The 24,562-nt window shown below is 42.0% G+C and overlaps 1 protein-coding gene across 17 annotated transcripts in view; it reads left to right on the top strand.

Annotated features, from left to right (window-relative positions):
• Nucleotides 1-24,562, top strand: part of Unc13b (unc-13 homolog B) — a 219,848-nt gene that overhangs the window by 174,595 nt on the left and 20,691 nt on the right. For 6 of the 17 annotated variants that reach the window (XM_013119610.3, XM_013119609.3, XM_005078801.4 and 3 more), the window contains 11 exons: nucleotides 7,978-8,024; nucleotides 10,903-10,981; nucleotides 13,028-13,102; nucleotides 13,551-13,770; nucleotides 15,579-15,806; nucleotides 16,401-16,542; nucleotides 18,060-18,229; nucleotides 18,617-18,732; nucleotides 18,985-19,148; nucleotides 19,723-19,873; nucleotides 22,097-22,165. In XM_013119610.3, the coding sequence (XP_012975064.1) occupies nucleotides 7,978-8,024; nucleotides 10,903-10,981; nucleotides 13,028-13,102; nucleotides 13,551-13,770; nucleotides 15,579-15,806; nucleotides 16,401-16,542; nucleotides 18,060-18,229; nucleotides 18,617-18,732; nucleotides 18,985-19,148; nucleotides 19,723-19,873; nucleotides 22,097-22,165 (1,461 nt within the window). Of the gene's footprint in view, nucleotides 1-5,793; nucleotides 5,817-7,977; nucleotides 8,025-10,902; nucleotides 10,982-12,278; nucleotides 12,285-13,027; nucleotides 13,103-13,550; nucleotides 13,771-15,578; nucleotides 15,807-16,400; nucleotides 16,543-18,059; nucleotides 18,230-18,616; nucleotides 18,733-18,984; nucleotides 19,149-19,722; nucleotides 19,874-22,096; nucleotides 22,166-24,562 lie in introns of all 17 variants that reach the window. The other 11 variants (XM_040739468.1, XM_040739466.1, XM_040739461.1 and 8 more) reach the window with 3 other exon arrangements.

Raw genomic sequence — 24,562 nt, 5'->3', positions numbered from 1 at the left:
ATATACACATACACACAAGTTCACAGTTTTCAAGAAGTATAAAGAGAGATGTTTATACAGACAGCTGCAATGAAACATACTGAATAATGTTCTGCCATAGAAGAGTCTATACAGAAGAGTGAGTACTATTGACACATGATGGAGAGATATCTTATTCTGCCCTTAGAATTCAAATAAGGGAATTTCACAGAGATTTTAATATTTGAACTCAGTCAAAAAGAACAAGCCCTTGTCTGTTCTGTGAGCCTGAGAGGGCGATGTGCGTGCATTCAGTGGGCAACACTCAGTCAGACTTTTGCATATAGGACAGATACAAAGGAGAGTCAGAAGGGTGAGTTATAATGGTGTTGAAATTCAAAATGAAGAAGTACTTAATATGCTGTAATAAGGTGCAGCCAAGCAAAGTGAAACTGTGATGAACATTTTTGCAGTAGACTATGAATTATGAAGTGGAGAGAACTATGTCCAGTGCCAAGGAGGTGAGCATAGAGTTTCTTGTTGTAGTCCAGATGAGAGGCAATGAGGGTATGGATTAGGTCCGTGGCAATCTAGAATACAGATCAGGAAAAGATGTTGAAGATATTTAGGAGATAGATGACAGAGAATTGAATGATCAACCCCTATTGTCTTAGTTAGGGTTTCTCTTGCTGTGAAGAGACACCACGATCCTTCTTACAAAGGAAAACGTTTAATTGGAGTGGCTTACATTTTTGGAGGTTTAGTCTATTATCATCCTGGCAGGACTTGGCAGGCTGCAGAAGACATGGTGCTGGCTACATCTTGATCAGAAGGTAACGGGAAGTGGCTTGAGCATATAAGAACCCTCAAAGCCCGCCCTCACAGTGACATACTTCCTTTAACAAAGCCACACCTCCTAATAGAACCGCACATACTTACTGAACAAAAAGGAGGAATCCAATTGTATTTCTGTGTGGGAGAGGATTATTTCAGGTCTTGGATATGAGAAAGTAAGAGGAGGTATTTTGTGGTGGTGGTAGGGGTGTGTTTGTGTATGTGTTTAAAAATCCTGAATTTATACTAAGCATGAGATAACCAGGTGCTAATCAGTAGTTTATCAATAGTATGCTAGGCTAACTATGGATCTGAAAATATGTTATAACTACTGTTAGGGCAGCAGCTAGGGAGGGAAGAGACTAGTGTAATGACAGACTGACAAATGACAGTACTATCCAGTTAAGATTCAACATCTGTATCTATTTGTCATATTCTCATGTGTATGATGATAGAATTTGTCAAGGTTAAGTACTAAAAAGAGGACAAAGATAAACAGGCCTTTAGATGCCTTAGTAGGACTTAATTAGCTCCTATATGAATGAGCATCAGGAAAAGCTGTGTCAGGCTGGTAGAACAGAATGAATATATAAATATGTGGATTTTTGTCTATGTGAGATAATGGGATTGTACAAAGTGTACAAGTCCAAGAAAGTTGGTGTGAGAGGAAAATTTGGGTATTGGGATCATGTAGCTGGAGTTTTCTTGTCCTGCCAGGTCCCACTGCCCTCTCAACCCCAAATAAGCACAAAAAGACTTAAATGAATTATTAAATTGTTGACCGATGACTAGGGCTTCTTATTGACTAGCTCTGTCTTAATTATTAACCCATTTCCATAAATCTGTGTATTTCCACATAGTCTATCTTACCAGAGAGGGGTCCAGACCTGATACTCCTTCCTCAGCTGCAGGGTGTCTCCTCCTTCCTCTACCTACCTTTCCCAGAATTCTCCTTGTCTCCTAGTCCCTCCTATCTTCCTGCCTCTATTGGCCAAACAGTATCTATTCATCAACAAATAAGAGAAACATATACAGAAGGCTATCCCCTATCATCTCCTCTTTTCTGTCTAAAGATAAAGAAAGGTTTTAACTTTAACATAGTAAAATTATATAACAAAACAATTATCAAGCAAGAACTACAGTTAACAATATTTAGTTCATCAACATTTGGCAAATTTTAAAGAGAATACTCTATCATCTATCCTATCTTTGTGAGTCTAAAGTTTTATATGTAACTTACCTTTTATCATAACTAAGGAAAACCATAACCATAACTGTCTGTCTTCAACTCCATCAAAGACCTTAGAAGGATAATACATAAACTCTAGAATTGACAGAGACATCTTGCTGCCTGGACAGTCACCCGGAGTTCTTCTGTAATGTTGGGGCATCCATTGTCAGCCTATAGGCCTAGTGTGTTTGGCAGACTTCTCTTCTCAGTGAAGCAGGAAATTTGAAATTGTCCACCTGTATTGGAAATTTGTCAATCATTTTTTTCTGTGTCCTGAATAATGTCTGGCAGACTCTTCCATGAAGCAGGAACCCTGAAGGATTGTCTCATCTTGTTTTGAAAAATTCAGCAGTCACTTTCCTATGGATCCTATGTCCAATTTATGCAACATACCATCAAATAATCCAAGCAACAGAAGTTTCTTGCCCAAATGGCTAGTCTTGTCATATTGAACACAACTCCATATCAAGTTTCTTTAAGGCTGTCCTTCTTTCTGATGTAATTGGTGTGTTGCCAGGAGAAGTTGTGTCTCACTGTCATGAAAAACCTTAAATTATTTTAAATGCCATATTCTGTAGGTCTTTGAAAGGTTTGAAGGCTATCTATCCATTTGAAATATATCTCTATATCTAGAAAACCTAACTAATGTTAGTTTTTACTATTATAGGTGACTACAATCTTTATTTAATTGTACATTACATTTTTAAAAGAGTTGTATAAACACAATACCTAGACAAGAGGGGAAATATATCTATAACAAATTGACCTTAAATTTGTATCAATAAACAATCTATACAGTTGCAAAGTATTCATTTCTGTATCATATTCCCCAGCCCCTTTCTTTAGAAAGAGATTGACTGTGATCATTAGCCATTTATAACCAACCCCATTTAAATAAAAACAAACATTTATAAACAGTATTTGGGAATTTGGGTCTCTCCAAACTACTCCTTGTTGTTTGGGGGCACTGTCAATACCATGGGGATACTTAGGAAATCCAGAAACCTGGCCAAATCCTGGCTGTAGTAGTTTGAGACTGTATCATCTCAGCTATTTTGGATGTTGGATCACTTGGGCCACTGTTTCAGGGTTTCTTGCTTCATCAAACCATATTAGTCTGGAAGGAATCCACAGCTTTTCATTTTCTGTGGAAACAAAAACAGAACCTTTTTTTTTCCAAAGTAACCTGTCTTAGACTTAAATTTTAAAGTCAAAGCATTTTCAAAATATGTAAGTTGGATTAATCTAGCATCATTTATAATCAAATTTCTTGTAGTAGTTGTTGCTCCTTCCTCAGCAATTAAACAATTCAAAGACAACACAATAACATACAGTATCCAGACTCTCTGTATACTTTCCATCTTTATGTGGATTTTTTTATTACTCTATTTCTTTTACTTTTTCTTTTTTTTTTTTTTTTTTGAGACAGTGTTTCTCTGTATACTTGGCTGCCCTTGAACTCACTCTGTACCCCAGGCTGGCCTTGAAATCACAGCGATCTGCTTGCCTTTACCTTCCTAGTGCTGGAATTAACAGTGTATGCCACCACACTCAGCTACTCTATTTATTTTCTAACCACTTTATCTTTTCTCTTTTCTCTCCCAAGCCTATATTTTTTTTAACACATTGTAAAACCTTTAGAGGTTTTTCTTCATCTGAATCTGTCTTTATTGCCTATCTCTTTTTCTGGCCACGAGTATTTTTATCTGCTAAATTAAAGCAGATGTTTTAACTGCTGGCTTTGCAACACGGCAGGGGTATGTTTACTTCCAGCACTGGGAGCAGTGCTCACCATCTCAACTCTTAAACCTTTTTTGTCTGTATGAGTAAAAGTTAAATCTGCCATGCAGCATGCTTGGAGATGTGGTCACTGCTGACACCAGCAAGCTGCTTGTACACACCATTCAGTTGTTAGCAGGGCTTCTTAAAAGAGCCATGCAGTTTTTTTTTTGCCACTAATGCAGAGTCAAGAAGACACTCTCAGCAAACAGAGTCCACCTGAGAAAATGCTGCTACCAAGAAGCTGTGCTTGCCTCTGTTCTTTTGTTTGTAGACTCCCTTTTAAAGTTTTTGTCAGGTTTCACGTGGAAATTTGTGCATTGGGCACCATTTTGTTGCTGGATTTTCTTTCCAGACTGATCCCATGGCTACTTTGCCCCAAATAAGCACACAAGACTTACATTAATTATTAAACTGTTGACCGATGGGTAGAGCTTCTTATTATTGGCTAGTTCTGTCGTAATTATTAACCCATTTCTATAAAACTGTATTTCCATGTGGTCTGTCTTACCAAAGAATGATCTAGACCTGCTACTCCTTTCTCAGATGCATGACATCTCCTTCCTCCTCTCTCTGCCTGCCTACCTTTCCCGGAATTCTCCTTGTCTCCTAGTCCCACCTATTTTTCTGCCTCTATTGACCAAATAGTGCTTTATTCATCAACTAATAAGAACACATATACAGAAGGACATCCCCATCAGGATCAAATCTTAAGAGCTTGATGACTTTGTCAGCTTATTACATATTTAAAGAGAGAGTGTGTATATGCGTGTGTGTGTGTGTGTGTGTGTGTGTGTGTGTGTGTGTGTGTGTGTGCGCGTGCGCACATACTTGGGCCTAAAGTTAATGTCAGGAGTCTTGATTGCCCTCCACCTTGTTTGTTGAGGCAGTATTTCAGATGAACCCAGAACTTGCTAATAGAACTAGTCTAACAAGCCGGGTTGCTCAAAGATCTCCCATTTCTGCCTTCCAAATGCTAAAATTCAAGGTGTCACACTGTTTTGGAGGATTCCTTTTACTGAATTCATTCTTCGGTCTGAACAAGTGATCCATTTGGCCATCAGAAATATAATCGAGAATTTATAAATTTGTTTCCTCTATTTGTGGTATCATAACAATGAACTTTTCAAATTGAGAGAAAAGAAAGTGGAAGGGCCTAGTTGGATGATTTCACAGAGAAAGAAGCCTGTGGGCCTGCTCTCAGGTGGTCCTATAAAGTAGTGTCATCTCTGGTGAAAAGAAAAGGAGACTGTGTCCTGCTGTGACTTTCTTGACCCATCTAAAAGTGTCCATTTCTCTTGGAGTATTGCTATGAGATTAATACACAATAATCAAACCTGAGATTGGAGTCATGGTTTTAGTATCAGATCATTGTGATTTCTGTTAGAGCAGTGACACTCCAAGGTCTTTACATGTTCAACATCTTAATCCTGGCTGTAACTCTAGGTTGTACTTTGACCCAGCTTAATTTAGTCTGCAGAACTATGCCCAGTCTTACTGAGCAAGTGCATGACCAAGTCTGCATTGTGAAATGGAAAGGGGTCAGCCACCAAGCTTAGAGTTTGAGGACCTATATACAGATGAATTTAGCTTCTATGGCTTTTGAAGAAAGAAGGTACTGTGTGTTCAGCAGCTTGTGCTACCTGCAGGAGGAGTCTGATTCTGTGACCTCGCAGCCCTGACTCTGAACACAGTCACTTTGGAAAGAGGAAAAGGACAAGTGCAATCCCCAGGCAGACTTTGTCTTTTGCATTAAGTATCCCCTGAATATTCAGACTAAAAGCCAGGCCAGCCAACATGGGAAGTAAGGATTCTGGGAGCCAGTCGGAAGTCCTTTATGGCTCCCAGAGTCCTTACTGGGATTCAGTATTCAGAGTCCCTCTCCTTCGTGTCCTTAGGATTAGCTGCCATCCTTTTGGGTTCCTGCAATAGAACTGAATCTACTAACCTTTATGCCCTTTTTGTTTTTTCCTGCTCTTTCTCTACTACAGAAGGAAAGCAAGAAGCTCTTCAGGTTGTGCCTCTGGTCATTTGGGCCTATTGTTGTTTATTTTCTATTGCTCTCTGAGTACTGTGTGTATGTATGTGTGCATGACCTGTGCCTCTGAGCCTTGGTTCACGTCAGATAATCTGTTTTTCCAGAAAGAAGTCTGTATGCATGCTTATGCTGTGTGTGCTCATGCCACCTTCCCTGGAGCATAGTGAGAGAATGTGTGTGTGCCGGCATGGGTGCACACTCAATATAGCATGTGTGTGCCGGCATAGTGCACACTCAATATAGCATGTGTATGCTTCCACTTGTATTCATTATGACACCGCAACATACTTGATGGTCCTCTCTTCTCCTAGTTTGTACACTGTGTGTCCATTTCCTACTTGTTGTTGCCAACTCTGACATATGTTGTAACCAACCCTTGGCTGAGCCCAGCATGTTCACATACTTAATATTTGAGATCGGGAGCTATCACAGGTATATTTTAGGGTCTGAAACCCTAAGTATAAAAGTGCTTCATGCTTTGGAGCTGGCTCCCCAACCTCTCTCTGGACATAAGCCACTGTACACATGCTGTGTGGCTGTCTCAAACCTTGTGAAGCACTAATGCCTTGTGCCTGTTAGCTTTGGCTCTTGAATTTAGTGAGGATTTATGCTGCTTGTGACTTGGGCCCTAGCAAACTGAATCCTGTTCCGATGAGTTTGTACATAGGCTCTGGACCTATAAACACAGGATTCATGTTCACCTTGTCTTTCTTTAGTTACACCTTCTGTCTATGAGTATACCTTCTATAAGTGTTTGGCTAGACTTCTTCCTGCTCCCTCCCTCCTTCAGTGCTGTGAATGCATGCTTCGTGCTGCTGCAAACTGTTGTCCTTTCTGAGCACAGGAAGTGTTCATGATCTGGGCCTAGCTCCCAAAGACTTTTTTTTTCTTTTTTGGTGTATTTTCTGAAGCCAAGTAGTTTCTGGCAAATGTCTAATTCCAAGAATTAAAAAAAAAAAGAGGTAAGAATCCGCTTAGTGCCTGGCTCCACAGGGAAGATGCATCCTGGTTGGTAGGGTGGAGGGATGCACTTTGCCTCTGCCCATCATCCACGGGAGGCTTGTTTCCCTCTGTCCTCACTGTCGTTTCTTCCATTGCACATTCCTAGCCCTCCCCTCACCACTGTCATCGGCTCCAGGCTTAGGACAGGGGGCAGATGAGGTGGAACAGGGGTGGAGTGCACAGATGGGTTAAAGTTTAGATATGCTGAGAGGTGTTTCCTGAGAAGGACCTTCCACCCTAAGTTCACCTGAGCTGTTGCCCTCCTTTCTACCACCTGTCGACCCCGTTTTAGCTCCCCATACTGGCTGTCACCCCACCCAGAACTAACCACCTTGTTTTTGTCCCCCCTCTGGAGCTCATTTGCACCAGAATAGTTGAGGAGCAAGGTAGATGGGGTAGAAGGGACAAAGCAAGCCAGAAGGCCCCAGATATGCTGACACTGATTTCCTGCTCCTCAAAAACCTACACTATGGCTTTCCTGGAGACCCCTGGAGAACTCTTTCTTCTCAGCACTGCTTAAAATATTTCCTTGTTTGTTTGGTTTTGTGCTCTAGTTTTGTGTAGAACCCCTTAAAAAGTGGGGTTTGTTTTATTTTATTTGTAACTGTTCTTTCCTTGATTGCTTGGTACCTGAGTTTTCAACTTCTCATCCTAAGTTTTACTTAGTGTAAAATTCCCCAGAATCATAACCCAATTATTTAATCTACCCTATGACTTTTTAGTAGATAGTTTATAAAATGTAGGAACCAAATTCATTATATTTACAAATTTAGTTAGCTTGAGGTTTGAGGACCCCAAGCTACACCTGGTTGTCCCTTTACTTCAGTAAGGCCTGGGATCCCAAGAAAGCCCTTTCCCCTGCTGCCTCCCAGTCGCTTATATGAAGAAGGTGAGTTGGAGCAGCTAGCTGTCCACAGTGAATCTTAGCCATGGGGCCTTTATGTTTACTGTGGAGAAGGAAGTCAGGTAGTACTCACCACAGCAACGTATTTGCTGCCCGAAGTAATAGGGCATTGGCTTAGACTTCAGCTGGCTCTGTAACAAAATGATTCAAGTGACCTACTTTACTCACTGCCCAACCTATAGTCACTCTCCCATTTTTCCCATGAGCTAACTTTTCTTTCTCTTTTTAAAGATTTCAGATGATGGTGACTCCTCTTTGCCTCAGTGGCTCCCAGAAGGGTAAGTGGTTCTCTGCAAGCTTCCTGTGGATCCCATCTCTGTCTACTTTTAGCTCTTCTCTGGGAATATGTGAGACAGCTCCATATGCTGGATTGTGGGAGAGGAAGAGGTCCCATCATGGGTTGGCTGGTTCTCTGGGGTAGAGAGAGGTGCTGACTGACTCCTTAGAGGCTGCAGCAGGAGCTTCGTGTAGCAGTGCCTGGGCCAGCGTTCACATCCTTGCCTGTCTAATTGCTTGCTTGCTTTTTCTTTCTTTCTTTCTTTCTTTCTTTCTTTCTTTCTTTCTTTCTTTCTTTCTTCCTTCCTTCCTTCCTTCCTTCCTTCCTTTCTATTCATATCTTTGCCTAATTTCTTTTCCTTCCTTCCTTTCTTCCTTCCTTCCTTCCTTCCTTCCTTCCTTCCTTTCTTCCTTCCCCCTCCCTACCTTCCTTCCTTATTTATTTTATTTTTATAGAGTTCACATCCATGCCTGTCTAATCTCTCTCTCTATATATATATATATACATATATAATTTTTATTTTTGATATGCATTATTTTTCTGCCTATATGTATGAGGGTGTAGAATCCCCTAGAATTGGAGTTATAGTTGTAAGCTACCCTGTGGGTGTTGGGAATTGAATCCCAGTCCCCTGGAAGAGCAGCCAATGCTCTTAACCACTGAGCAATCATCCCCAAATGTGTAATTTCTTATCTGTCATATCATAGTGGGGGTGTGCTTTCAGTGTAGAAAATAAAGGCATTAGAATACATACATTCGGGCTGGAGAGATGGCTTAGCCGTTAAAGGCTAGGCTCACAACCAAAAAATATAGAATACATACATTCATCTGAAAATTTCCCTGTTTCATTGCTGAGGTAGCTGATGGGGTTACTCTCTGGGCTCAGTCCTGCTTTAGCTGTTGTAAGTCACCTGTTACATCCCACTCCAGACACGACACAGTGGCATACCTTCTTAGCCCTGTGTATTCTGTCTGGGTTTGTTTCTGACCCATATGATGGCACCAGAGTCATTTTAAAGCTCAACTGCTTGTTCTCAAGAGAGGAGCTCGAGTGTCCCCCACGGCCTCTTTCTCCCTCAGTCCATTTAGTTCTCTACCATCCCTTTCCTGTTGCCCCACAAAGGCTTCTGATATCAGCTTCTCAGCTGCCTCCTCCCACTCTTAGCCAGGGAAGAACCAGCTCACAAAGTTAGCTGCTACGTTTTCACACATACCCCTTTGTCTTCTGTTGTCAAGGCAAGTTGTGTGAAAGAGCCAGCCCTTTCCATCTCTTTCAAAAGTAAATTTGTGGTTAAAAAAAAAAGCCCCAAAAAACAAAACAAAACAAAAAAACTCTTGACTTAATCAAAGCATATGGTAGTTACTAAAATTTACTGAATTCCTGTCACTAGTTGCTTCTTCAGTGAACTTTAGGTACTTCCAATAATTTTGAAACAAATGCATGCCAGTAGAGCATATCCAAATTGGTTTTTAAATGTAATGCAAGGGTTTTCAAAATAATTTCCTCTTGTCTTCCTTTCTCATAATCTCACTAAAACAAAGCCACTGCATAGGCTGAGGGAGCTAGCTTACTAGAAATCTATGTGTTGAGTTGTTCCAGTTCCTAGTCTTAAACCAATTTGTGGCTTCCTTCTTTGCCTATATCATGGACACATCTACTTATTTTTCTGGGACTTTTATCTTTACCAATTATGGTGTACAACCCAGCTACCCAGGATCTCTATCTCACCGTGATTACTGGAAACAAATGCATAATTAGTTGAGTATGTTTGTATGCATCTCTAAGCTGAACACCCTGAAGCAGGCGAACTGTGAGTTTATGGCCACCATTAGCTAGCTATATAGTGAACTCAAGGCCAGCCTGGGCAAAGCAGTGAGACCCTTACTCAAAACATTCTCATTATAGTTCATAATTTCAGCATTCAAAGAGCCTGAGACTTTCTTTCCTTTTAAATTCAACCGTATTTTGTGGAAGTGACACTAAGACTCAAAGAGGAGGAGGAATATTGGCAGAGGACACAAGGAGTTGGCAAAACTGCAGCCAAAATTCAGGTTATAGCAATGTAAGACTGATACTCTTTTAGAGACATGATCTGGTTTTGTTTGTTCTTTTTTAAATGTGCATTAATAAAATTAGGCAATGACAAAAAAAGCAAAAGTGTAAAAGCTTTACAGAGCTTCGTCTGCTTTTGCTGTACTTCTCTGGTCTCTGTTGATGGATCTTGTGGTAGGTATTTAGGACTAATCTAGACTATCAGAGTCCCTTTACTGTTTCCCTACCTCTACCCCTATGGCTTTGTAAGTCTCCGATCTCATTCCCTCAGCCTCTCTGAGTTATCTCTCCATGGAGACCCTCTGTGTCAGAAGCCTTAAGTGGAAAGAGCAGATGAGTCTTTTGCTGGTAGATGGAAGTCTCCTTCAACATATCATTGTTTAGTGGTCTTGCTTACCTAGGCAGCAGGCTCTTCTGGTAGAGCTACCTTGTGGGCTCTGTTGTAGCCTAGGCTTTATAAGACTTCTCTTTGGGGCAGTCTCTGGTCTGTGTGGAGAGGTAGCTCTCTTGGTCACCAGTTCCTAACTTGCCTTTTGAAGCACAAGCATCTTCAAATAAACAAAGTGCCTTGAACTGTTCCAGTGAAATAAAAGAGTTCTCAGACCTTGGCTGAAGTGATAGGAAGCACTAAGGGACTAAAAGAAGATTCCATTGCTGCTCTCTTGGATTTTCTTCCTCACTTACTGTCTTCCTTAAGCTTTTCAAAGGTTAAGGAGGTTAGTTCATCACCCTCTGAGCAGAGGGAAAGCAAGAATAGCAGAACACAGGACCTGGCAGTTAACTCAAGGCTAGGACTAACAATTCTGATGTTTTCTTCTCTCCTTAGGCCAGCTGGAGGGCTCTATGGCATTGACAGCATGCCAGATCTACGAAGAAAGAAACCGCTGCCCCTTGTCAGTGATCTGGTGAGTACAGACCCTGGCCTTAGCCCAGGCAGCAGTCTTTGGGTGTTCACCCGACTAGGGCTTGGCAAGCTGTCAGGATTAGAATCAGTCATTTCAGACTTACTGTGGGGCCTAGCTCTAACTTACTCCCAAGTCAGGGCCCTGGGTTCTTCAATGGATCAAATTCCTGCCTGGAGCATTTATAGTTTATGCCTTAAATATTCAACTCGGAGATCTTATACCAGGTATCTTAATTCCTCCAGGTAGCGCTGCAACCTTTGATAACCTGAAATGGAAACTTACCCCAACCCCCAGCCCTTGATTTAAATTATATTGACCTTTGTGTGTGATACGAATAACTGGGGTTTGATCCTTCCTAGAAGTCAATGAAATCTTCCTAACACATAAGTTCCATAGACTGTATCTTAACCTAAGACATTGGGAAGAAATGATAAAACATTTGTGGAATTGAAGTGCATTAGGCTTAGGAGTTAAAGGTGTTCTTGAAACCTCCTATTCTAGGCTATTCTTTCTAAAGCAGGATCAACATGAGGAATTGTCTGTACCTGTAAGTGGTAGGAATAGGGTGGGACCCAGGCTTTCCCAGAGCCTCTGAGCTCTAAGACCAGACACAAGGTGTGAGGGTTCAGTAAGACTTGAACCCTACTCTTTTCCCATTTTCTGTTCCTATTACTCGTACTTCTCCCTGTTCTTTCCATTCTGATTTTCCTATCTACTCCTTTTCTTTCTTTTCCTATTCTCTGTTCTCTTTTTCTCCTATAAGTTTCTCTTTCCTTCACTGGGTGAATGGAAATATCATTTACCTTTTTCTCATCACCATTTCTTTCTTTACTTATTTCTTACCATTTCTATATCTTCTTTTTCATTCTCATATTTTTTAGTGTACCTTATCTTCTACCAGCTTTTCATCTAGCTGGTAGGAGATAAATTCTGATATCATCTTAATTTTATTTCCTTTATTATCTCCTAGCTTACCTTTCTTCTCTTTCTTTTTACTCTTTTATCACTAGACCACCTCGTTCTCCATAAACAGGTCTGGATCCCATCTTGTTTTCCCTCCTCTGTCTTTTAGCTTTGCCTGTTTTTCACTTTGAGACATAAGTGCCCTTAGAGTGGGCACTTTCAGCCTGGGCCTTAGGCAGCTCTCTGGGTCAAAGACAGTTTTAGTAGACAGAATGATTAGAACGTGTCCCTATGGTAAACTGACGGAAAGAACCCCTGAATTGCCTCTGAGGTTTTTATGCCCTTCTGGGACTTTAACATCATGTCGTTCCTTTCTTTGCATTCCTCTGCACAGGCTATGGTGAGTGCATCCAGAGCCCTTCCCCATCCTTTTAGGAGTCCACATTCCTAAATTATGTGGGCCCGTCACAGCCAATGTTTTTGCTGAGGCACATGAGTTTTCTCTGCTCAATGTCTGCTGCCTTAATGAAGCCATGTGTTTTCCACCTTTAGGGCTTGGGCTTGCCAGAAACCTGGAGTCCCTCTGCATAATAACCTGGCTAGCAGGACAGCCCTGGCTCTCAAATTTTACTGTCTGTCCTGTTTGGCTCCTACTCCCCGCTTTTATTTGTCAAATAACCTATTTATTTGAGCTGCTGGCCTTTACTTCCCCATGAATTGGGTGTGGGGAGGTACCTGGGCATAGGAATCAGCATGGATGGCTCTTATATGTGACTCTGACAACTTGTGAGTGTGTCTCATTCTTATGACCTGTTTCTCACTACAATTCCAAACTTTTCATTTTTCCTTTGTATTCTCATAGACAAGGAGTTTCTGTGGGATAAGACTCCCTTAGAATAGGGAAAGAGGAAAGCCCTTTAGAATGGTGGATACCCTGAAAGAAGTACTGTTCTACCATTGCTAGAACAGTCCCATGAGGGCCTGGGGTTTGACATCTTAACCTATTACAGGGGCAGTTTCTAGTGACAGTAAAAACAGAATGGTATCTGTTAGTCAAGTGGCTTTAGGAACTAAAGCTGTCTCTCCAGGACTCTGCCAGTCTTTTGTGGCAGTCAGAGTTGACAGGCAGCTCTTCTCTCACAGTCACTGGTTCAGTCACGGAAAGCGGGGATTACGTCTGCAATGGCTACACGTACCTCTCTCAAGGATGAAGAACTGGTAAGTAACTCATGGACTTTTGTGAGTCTACTGGCCTCAGGATTGATCATCTTTTTAGCATACTAAGTATGAATTTTAAAATTTGGGTATATATGGTTGCTAAGATAGTGTATGGTCTTAATTTTCTACACTGGGAGAAGCAAGAGTCCAGATTGGAGTATTAAAGCATATGACCACTGATCTTGGGTTTTATAGTGAGCCTTTTACCCTCTGTTTCCCTAAAGTGAATAAATGTTCAGATTCAACAATGGGCCCGCATTGGGTGACCATAAGTACATTTAGTGGGGCCTTCTCTGTGCCAGGTTGGGCTCTGGACTGGTTCAGGTTAGAGTGTGTTAACCACTGCCAGAGAAAAAACCAGGGACGTTGCTGTCCATAAGGGCTCAGCTCTGGCACTTTCCAGCACGATCAGACAATTGTTGATGTGTGATGGGCATGTGTCTTTCAGAAATCCCATGTGTATAAGAAAACTCTGCAGGCCTTAATCTACCCCATCTCGTGTACCACACCCCACAACTTTGAGGTCTGGTCGGCCACTGCTCCTACCTATTGCTATGAGTGTGAAGGATTGCTCTGGGGCCTTGCCCGGCAAGGCATGCGCTGCAGTGAGTGTGGAGTCAAGTGCCATGAGAAGTGCCAGGATCTGCTCAATGCCGACTGCCTACAACGTGAGTGTCCCATGGGGTGAGGATCGGGGAGCAGGGGCAACAGACCTTTCTAACACAGTCTGCATCCAAGAGCAGTGGCATCTGATGTATTATTTCTCTATTCTGCCTTATTCTGAGGGCTTCTACTTTTCAGAAAAGGAAGGTGCTGCTGAATCAAGAGATACTGCCTTTTCAAACACTGGGACTTACAGTTCCCCCAGCTTCCTTTAGAGAAAACCATTTGAAATTTCTATAGCTTTCTGATAGAGCTTGAGTCTCCTGCAGGGTTCGCTTGGTTCCAGAGGCTCAGCTTGAATAGCACACACCATTGCTCATGTAACTAGAGCATGTTTCATCAAGGACTGAGAGTACAAGAAAAGATAGTTCCATGAATTTCTAGGCCTCCAGAGAAGCCTCCCATAGGTCTATCTAGATCCTAGGAGACAGGATGTATTCCTTGTAGACATATCTTCTAGACAATAGAAGTGTTAGGTAGATGGAGCTACAGTCTAGAAGAAAAATGCCAGGCTCCCAACTACACATGTCTCATGTGCAGCTGATGGTGTTGGAGCATAGGAACAGGAAAAGGAAGAAGTTGCTAACAGGGAAGGTGATAGTACTCAAAGTTCCTACCATCTTTTACTGAGCTTGCTCTCAATGATGCCAGACTCCAGGAAGAATGGTGGTAAAGGAGTGTGGGGAAGTATTCTCCTAGCCCTCTATGTCCCCAGCTGTTACTCAACCTACTCATAATAATGGTTTAAAGCTTGAGGTAGAAGAAAGTAATAATTGTGACCATTTCTTGAGCAACTACTAAGTGACAGATCCCTGGTTGCATGCTGGGAAAGAATGTGTATTGCAATCCTAAGCCAGGCGTGATGGGACATTTCCTTAATACCAACACTTGGGAGGCAGAAGCCGGCAGATCTCTGTGAGTTCAAGGACAGCCTGGATAACATAGTGAGTTCTAGGGCAATTAAGGCTACCTAGTAACATAGTGAGACCTTGTTTCAAAAAAACAAAGAAAGAAAAGAAAAGCAGAAGAAAAAAATTCTAAAAGATAACTACTACTGTTTCCTCACAGAGGAAAAAAAAAATGGTTCACAAAGCTAGGAGTGGTGGAGATAAGATTTAAACCCAGGTCTAACATCAAAGATCCTATCTTCTTATCATACTACACTATTTGTTGAGATTAAAATCACTAGATCAGGGGCTGGAGAGATGGCTCAGTGGTTAAAAACAATGACTGCTCTTCCAGAGGACCTGAGTTCAATTCCCAGCAACCCATGGTTACTCACAAGCACCTGTAGTAAAATCTGGTGCTCTCTTCTGGCCTGCAAGGACACATGCAGGCAGGACACTGAATATATGATAAATAAATAAATAGATAAATAGATAGATAGACAAATAAATAAAATCACTAGGACCAATAAATAAAATCACTAGAACCATAGAGCACAACCCAATTGGCAGGTAAAATTGGCAGTATTGTCATGGCAACCTACTATTGCTCCATGACATCTGAGACACCCTTTGGATATATTTGACCTTGGAGTTACAGAATTGATGGAGACTTCTCCAACATTTTTCTAAACAGAATAGTATAATGAACTTCCATCATCATTATCAAGATTTTGCTACCCTTCAAATTGCATTTTAAACTCCTCTGGCCAGGCATCAGGCACCATAGAGATTGCCTTTCATAGGGAATTCACAGTATCCTTAAGCTTCTCCCATTGTTTCATGCCTCTTCCCGACACTTCTTCCTGGCTCGACTTGGTCTGGGAAGTGGCCCCTTGCTTAGGTCTGCTTTCTGGACCATCCTTCAGGGGCTGCTGAAAAGAGCTCTAAACATGGGGCTGAGGACCGGACGCAGAACATTATCATGGCCATGAAGGACCGTATGAAGATCCGAGAGCGGAATAAACCAGAGATCTTTGAGGTTATCCGAGATGTCTTCACAGTGAGCAAAGTTGCCCATGTGCAGCAGATGAAAACAGTAAAGCAAAGTGTCCTGGATGGCACCTCCAAATGGTCAGCCAAAATTACCATCACTGGTAAGCAAGCTAAAGTTTGAGGACTTAAGGAGACTATGAGGAAAGCATGAGGAGGAAGCATCTCAAGTATGAGGGAACAGGGGGTTGGGGAGAAAGAAGCTATAACTGAGAGAAGAGAATCCTATCATTCATCACACCTCCTCCATTTATTCCCCAGTGCTAGAAGAGGCAAGCACTCGCAAACAATATGAACCATAATACAAGGAGGTCCTAACAATCTGACTTTGTACACTCGGTTGACAATTGGATTTCATAAAAGCTGGGGGCGGAAGGAAACCAGAGACTGGTTCACCAGTGGTTTACTAGTGAGGTGGATGGAGATGAAGCATGTGTACATAAGAGGGTCAAAGACCAGTGAGGTGGTCATTGGTCAAGAAGTACTTAGAGAAGGAGATAGATGAGACCTTGGACTAAACTTTGAGGGAGAGGCTGGTAGCCCATTGCTAAGGATAGGTATGGAGAAGTAAGGTTGGGCTTGCTGTGCACATGTAGGGAGGCATCTCTAAGTTGGAGAGAATGTGGTTAGTGCTATGGGAGCTTGTGACTTAACTCTGAAATGTACTTTGGACCTTCTGATTTGTGCTTGGGTTTTAGTGGTTTGTGCCCAGGGCCTTCAAGCCAAAGATAAAACAGGATCCAGTGACCCTTATGTGACTGTGCAAGTTGGGAAAACCAAGAAGCGCACCAAAACCATTTTTGGAAATTTGAACCCTGTTTGGGAGGAGAAGTTCCATTTGTAAGTCACTGTCTATCTGGAAATATGTGTATTTTAGAAGTGGTATTAGAACCTATTTTTCTGGCTTGATCTCTAAGACTGGACAAAAACTAGAGGTTCTCACTTGCTTCACTGGGCAGCAGCTGTACTTTCTTTGGGGTTCTTCTTACAGTCTTTGGTAGTTTGCCCAAACCCTGTCTTAACTAGATCAGTTCATGGGCCCTGATGCTTTTTCTAGCACTAGAAAAATTTTACTACTACTCTGTGACCACTTCCTAGCCCTGCCTAGGAAGTGTTAAGTTTTTCTCAGTATTGGGGAAAGAGTGTCTTGGCCTATAACTGGATAATTATGCTTGAAGATGGTGATCTTGGGTCTGAAGATGTTTCCCTCTCTCTTAAGGAAATTCTTTCTTCCTGTCCCAGCATATTCCTCCATTACTTTCCCCTTACCTCTGATTCTTAGAGACTATTTCACTATACCCTAAAACTTGGATGAACATCTGGAGTGGCCAGATGGCTTTGTTTTGTACCCCTTCTCCCCAAGGTATAAGATCAGGACTTTGGGTCTGAATCTGCTGAGTAGGCTGGCTATATAAAGATCAGGTTCTGCTGATTCCTCTGAGTGCTCATAGAAAGGGATTGGGATATAGTGAAATGACTCTCCAGTCCAGGGAACCATTACTGGGGGAAGCACCTGTTTGTTTGAGGATCTGAATAGTTCCTACTTTCATATGGCTACTTTAAAATAAACTAATTCACAGTTGTCATCTTTTACTCATTATAGATGAACAGTTTATTCAGTTCCTATTCTGTGCAAGATACTTTACATGATCTTGTTCGTCTCAGAAAGAGTAACATAGTTTCTGTCTTCAAGAAGTGCATTGTTAATTTATCCATTATTTTTCAGTAGAGAAGTAGTTATGCTATAGTATTTTAATGGAAATATCTTGAATGTGGAAAGATGAAAGAACAGAGGGGAACAAGTAAAATATTCTGCTTACTACTGGTTTGGGGTGAGGGCCCAGGATCTAGAAAACCACTTCTGGGGAGGAGAACAAAATTGGAGATCTAGGCATCTCCCTTCTCCAAAGCAAAAATACCACAGAAGATAGCCATCCAAGGGAATAATAAAGCATGTTAGAAGTTCATAAGCACAGGGTTAGATATGTGGGGGAATTAGAAAGCTAAGCAGATATGACCTGATGACCCTACCAGGATCATGTAGCACTTCATGTTTTGGACTTGGAAGGAACTAGCAGTTGCTTCTGAAGCCCTGTGGTGGTGTTCTGTTGGAACTGCTGATATAGTTAGCTGCATAAGAAGCCAGAATTAACCATAACTATTCATTTCCTTCCCATTCCTAAGGACTGAAAACCTTTTGCTTGGATAGACTAATTCATTTGGAATTCGAGTACCACAGTCTACTCTTACAGTCTACCCTTACTCTTTCGTTGGTGGGGCTATAGGGGTGGAAATTGGACGTGATACTGATGCTGTTAGATCTGTCCAACTTAATTCTCTATCTACTTCTTTCATAGTGAGTGCCACAACTCTTCTGATCGCATTAAGGTACGTGTGTGGGATGAGGATGATGACATCAAATCCAGAGTAAAACAGCGGCTAAAGCGGGAGTCTGATGATTTCCTTGGCCAAACCATCATTGAGGTTCGGACACTGAGTGGAGAGATGGATGTCTGGTACAATCTGGGTGAGGAAACTGAACCGTAAAATGTTACTGTGACTGGAGACCATGCAGAGGGATCTAGGAAATCTACCAAATCACCAAACTCCAGACCATACCCTGTACAGAGCCTGTCTCACCTTTAGAGAGCTCATCATTGGTAGTGGTAGAAAACAGAGTGGCAATGGCTAAAAGACATTCTAGCTTTTACATTCCCCAGGTTTCCGATCTTTTAGTCCCCACCTTTATATACGTCTCTGACCGCTCCTGTTCTTCACTTAGTTCAGCGTTTTTTGTAGAATGGGTGGCCACTTGTGTTGGTGCCATTTTCCCCCTTGAATTAAACCAGGATGGGGCTGCCTGCACCATCTGCAGTTGTGTTGCTATGAATCCTAAGTTTCTTTTCTTTTGTAGAGAAGAGGACAGACAAGTCAGCTGTCTCAGGGGCTATCCGACTGCAAATCAATGTGGAGATCAAGGGAGAGGAGAAGGTAGCCCCATACCATGTACAATATACGTGTCTCCATGAGGTGAGCAACACTTTGTAAGTGGAGGGGTGTGCTTTTGACCACAAGTAAGGTTTGCAGGAGCTGGGGATTTAGGACCATTTTTTTTTATTGGCACATTGTGCTATTTTGGATAGTTCTTTGCCTTTACTGTGAGAAGTTTCTGCTGTGACCATTGGAAGGACTGAGCAATGACATGAAGAAAAAAATTTCTACTGAAATGTTCAGTTATGATATGCTTATGACCCTTCTTTCTCTCTGCTCTGTGTCCTGCAGAACCTTTTCCATTACCTCACAGACATTCAGGGCAGTGGAGGAGTCTGGATCCCAGAGGCTCGGGGTGATGATGCATGGAAGGTGTACTTTGATGAGACAGCCCAAGAAATTGTGGATGAATTTGCCATGCGCTATGGCATCGAGTCCATATATCAGGCCATGACGTGAGGCTCCCCTGGGGTCCTGGGAAGTAGCTACTAATGCTTTGGGTAGCCAATGAAGGCACAAGATGTAGCAGAAAGATGCTTAGTAGCCATAAAGTACAGTGATGTACACTTTCCTCTTTGAGCTGGGTAGTGTGTCCATGCCTCAAGGCAAAGACTCATACATAGAAAGAGATTTGCCTGTTTACCCACCAAGGTCATGGTTAGGAAAGGAAAAAGGTGTGAGTGGGTATACAAAGACACAGGCCCAGATATCACAGGTCTGAGCAAATATGCCCATGTACATGTGTGCATAGCTAACAAACTGACCTAAATTGAGTCAACAGAGTGCTCTAAGCTATAGTGAAAATATTTCTCTGTGGAATCCACCAGTGCTCCTATAATAGAAGTTCTTGTTTAGTGAGAGAAGTGTCAATTGATGATGCTGCCATAGAGATGTACACAGAAATCCATACTGCATAAGCAGAGGGAGGTGATTGCCCTGGCCTTACTTCCACAAACTTTAATTGGGTTCTTACTTAGTTTCTGCTGCAAATTGTGAAGAGTCTTTGAGAATGCGAATTCTGTTTTTCAGGCATTTTGCATGTTTGTCCTCCAAGTACATGTGTCCCGGTGTACCAGCAGTGATGAGCACCTTACTGGCCAACATCAATGCCTATTATGCTCACACAACTGCCTCCACTAATGTCTCTGCATCTGATCGTTTCTCGGCCTCCAACTTTGGTGTGAGTGTGATGAAATACCCAAATGCTGTCAGTTTATGGTTTGTTATGTTTTGGCCAGTTGTGTAGATTGACTGATGTGCCTAATATTCAGATAGTTGCTACCTTGGAAGGTAAGATAATTAATAGATTACCTTTAGACTCTAGGAAATGATGGCACCACTATGCTCTAGAAGACATTGCTGTGTGGGCCCAGGCAATACCCCTGGAGTTAGGACCAAAGTTGAATCATGATGTTGTTTAGTTCTTACAGTCTTGACTCAGAATGTTACCTGATGTGAATTCAGGATAAACAGGATGAAATGACCTATCATGAATGTTCTCTCTGTAGGCATAAAATTACTGATATCCCTAGAGTCCACTGCATCTGTGATTCCTGACTTTTGGTATTTATAATGTTTTTGTTGTTAATAGTTTTTCTGTAGATGAGTTAATATAATTGATTAAGCTAATCAGGTCCCATTATATATTGACTTAATCAGACCTACTGATGTAATCAATATAATGAGTGCTGGAAATGTTGTACTAATAACCTGAAAGCGTGTGATTCCACATTTAATGATGCTTTTTCTATGAAAATCAACAGTTAAAATAGTATGCATCCTATATTTTAATATTAAAATATGCACTAAGGAAAATTACATGGAACTTGGTTAAAAGAGAGACTTCTCATGTCTTTCTGACCATCTTTCAAATGCATCACTATTTTCTCTCCCATCATCATTGCTAGACTTTGGCTGTTAAGAATGCCCCAGGATAGCTGGGCAGTAGTGGTGCACGCCTTTAGTCCCAGCACTTAGAAGGCAGAGGCAGGTAGATCTCTGAGTTCAAGGACAGCCTGGTCTTCAGAGTGAGTTCCAGGATAATCATGGCTATACAGAAACCCTGTCTTAACCTCCCAGCCCCCCAAAAAGGAATGCACAAGAGGCTTCTTGGCACCAAGGTGGCAAGGAAGAGGTGGAAACCCAGTCTCTGTCCTCTTCTGTCCCTGCAGGCCCCAAGGCTGTATAGACTGCCTAGACACTGGCCTCACTTTGCTGGCTGCAGTGATAGGAAGGTGGGACTGGGGGGGGTCTTACAGGGAAGTGAGTCAAGGGCCTAGTGATGGAACAAGAAAAATCAGAATGTGGTCGTCTGTTCAGGAAAGTGTCCTGAGGGGAGGGAGCTTGGGAGTCTGATTGAGGTCAGGATGGCAAAGTGGAGGTGGCTGGAAGCAGTGTCTTGGGTGCCCACTGCTCTTGTCCATCTGTGTGCCTGGCTCCTTACCCCCATTTGGGCTGATAGATGCTCATTGGCAGGACTTGGGTGTGGGCTGTCTTTTCCCAGCCCTCCCAAGGTACTTGCTACCTGCAAGGAAGCTGTAAGGCTCCTGAGGGACATTGAGGCCCAAGGCTCTGAGATAACTTTGAAGACCATACTTGGCCTCTGCAGCCTGAGTCCCACATCATCTAACCCTGACAGTCCCAGACCTCTCTTCCAATGTCCCTGTGAGCCATTTTGGGATAGTCTCTTCCTCCTAGTTATGTGGGTCAAACCAAGGATGACTCTGCTAGATGACTTTCACCTGAGGCCTCCCCAGACTCTGCTGCTAGAGTTGGGAAAAGCAAAGGAAAAACTGCCTCATCAAGGCCTCCAGGATGAGGTCTCTTCCCAGCCTTGAGTCCTTTGTTCAGTGGACCTGTTCCACAAGTCCTTGGACACACAGTCCCCCAGCCCTGCTCACTCATGTCACTAATTTCTGCCAATGCTATTTAGTGTCTTGGAGGTTTCCATCATCCTTCCAGATGTGGTATGAACAATCTATGCAAACTGTGTGAGCTTCTGCTCATCAACAAATGCTTTATTTAAAGCTAAAAAAAAAAAAAGCCCTAACTGAAGTCCAGAGATCTCAGAGTCAGGAGCAAGTTAGTGAAAGTGTTTGAATTTCTTTTTGCCTGACTAAGAATTAAGGTTCCAAACAGACAGAGATAAGCTTACTGGCTACATCCTTATATTTAGAAAGAGAGTTTTCCCTTTCCAGGGACATGAATGTCTCTTTGTTGGTGTGAAAATGTTTTCTAGTTTAAGACAATGCCGCTAAAAAATGGAACAGGGTTCACCTAGTCTATTTTTCTTTATAATGATTGTTCCCGTGAACAGAGATCAGAAAAGATGTGTTGCCAACCAGATGTCCCCTCCTCGCTCTCTTTTTTATTATTTCTTTTATTATTTCTTTCTCACCCTCAGAAAGAGAGATTTGTAAAACTGCTGGATCAACTACACAACTCACTGAGGATAGACCTCTCTACATATAGGGTATGTAATATTAAACTCACTCTGGAAGACATGGGCAAATCTTAGTTATAAGAATGAAATGCAGGCAAACTGATCTATGTCCACCTGGATGCCCAATGCCATTAATACCCAGGGTTGTTTACTGCAGCCCAGGATGTCAGTTCCCAGGTCTGCACCCAGGATTGTAGAAAAGAATGCCTTCAAAGCAGCAGATTTAGACAATTTTATTCTCTATCTGAGGGCTAAACTTTTCTATCTGAGGAAACACACGCTTTCCTAATGGTAACCTTCTCTTTTACTTCATCTTGAATAACCTCTCTTTCTTGACAATCTCTCTACACAGTTACATTGCTTTGCATACAGTTACATATCTTTCTTTACATACATACATCTCTCTTCTACACAACCACACATCTCCATACACAGTTACATCTCTTTTCTACATAACTCCACGTCTCTCTCTACACACATCTATCTTCTACACATACATCTTCTCTCTAGTCTGTTACATTTCTACACACGTAGCTACATCACTCACTCACTCACTCACTCACTCTCTCGCTCATTAACTCACTCATTCACTCACCTCCTACATCTCTCACACTTCTTTCTCAATCTCTTACACCTCTCTCTCCATCACACTTCTCCTACATCTCCCGCTACAACAAAGCCTCTGGATAAATTTGAATCACATTTTCAGGGTCACACAGCACTTCTTGAGTAAACAATAAGAAACAGAGCCAAACTGATCACACAGTTTCTCTCAGGCTAAGGAGGTTGCACTGACCAGGCGTGGTGAGTGAAGTAAGCATGGAGCTCTGAATGGTCAGGGTTCCCAGACAGAAAGTGACATTGAAATTTGGGGCTTAAACAATAAACAGTTAGTTGGCTGAACCTTGAGGTTGGAAGTATGTGCAGAAAGTTCATTGCTGAGAAATTTGTGTCTATTAAAGTTGCTCTGTGCCTGACTTTGAATCAGCAATAAACATTTGGGAAATTATCCTTGTGTATTCATCTCCAGGGGTAACCAGTTTGCTTTTAATTTGTTCTGAAGTCTAAAATTTAGCTGTCTTGGTGACTAAGAATATTATTACTTTCCTATATCAGTCTGAGTAATGAAAAAAAATCCTAATATTATTTCTAGTTATCAGAACTATACAGATTAATCAGAAATCATCTTCCTGATCATCCACAGCTATATATGTGCCTAGTAGATGGAATATATGTGTGTGTGTGTGTGAGAGAGAGAGAGAGAGAGAGAGAGAGAGAGAGAGAGAGAGAAACATACAAGCAATGGGAAAAAATACCCATAGTGGAAACTGAGAAAAACTACAGGCAGAAATAACCAGTTATTTACAGTCAGTGACCCTATGACCTTTGTCAAGTAGGGCTCCCCATCAGAGAGTATTCATCTGGTAGGTCGACCTGTTAAATACTAGTTGTCACCTGCTGTATATTCTCAGTGGCCTCTGGTAAAGCCATTGCTACCAGCAGCTCTCAGCAGTTCTCCTGTGCCCTGACCCATGGGACATTCGACATGGGGGCTGGAGGGCGCCTAGGAGAAAGATGGGGGACAGGAGATACGAAGAATGGACGCCAAGACAGGATTCTGATCAAGGTGACAGCTTTATCTCACCCCAAAGGGATTTATATAGGGGAAGGGAGGAGGGGAAGAATGGGGGTGTGCTGCAGCTACAATGAGCCTGGTGGAGCAAAGGTCAGGGGGATTGGTAGGTCATCCTGTGTCCTCTGGTAACCTAACTGCAGATAAAGGTGATTTTATAGCCATTTTTGCAGTCGGCATGTGACTAAGGTTCATTGTGGAGTATGTCTGAATAGCTACTCCCATGCCTGTGGAGCCGGTGGCTAAGGCCTCTATACTCCAAGTCCCATTAACAGGGGGATGAATTAGATGGCTCTCTTATGTCTAGGAATAAGATAATCTATGGGCCCACTTCCTGGAATAAACTCTACATCTGGGAGGAGGGTAGTTAATAAACATAACCCTGTCCAATTTGTAGGCAACATGGAATAAGCCATTTCATTTTCACATGTAAAAACTTACCAGGTGGGGATTAGTGACATTACTATTACTCCTCCTTTTTAGTTTTGTAGAAGTTGCATTTTTAAGGAGCTATGAGCATGCTCCATAACTCCCTGAGGACTGTAAGGAATACCTGTGGTGATTAATTTTTTATTGAGTACAAAATAGCTGAATGCCTTATTTGAATATCCAGACCCACTGTCTGCTCTCTACCACCCTTGGAACTCCCATGTAAGCAAAACATTCCAAACAGTGACCCATCACATGCTTGGTAACTCTCTCAGTTTATGTGGTGGTCATCAAAAAACCTGAATACCTATCAACTGCCATGTGTACATATTTTAATTTGTCAAATTCTGTAACATTTGTCATAA

Source organism: Mesocricetus auratus, unplaced genomic scaffold (genome assembly GCF_017639785.1).
Source record: "Mesocricetus auratus isolate SY011 unplaced genomic scaffold, BCM_Maur_2.0 Super-Scaffold_6730, whole genome shotgun sequence".
NCBI lineage: Eukaryota > Metazoa > Chordata > Mammalia > Rodentia > Cricetidae > Mesocricetus > Mesocricetus auratus.
This window is presented reverse-complemented; position numbering and strand designations above follow the sequence as displayed.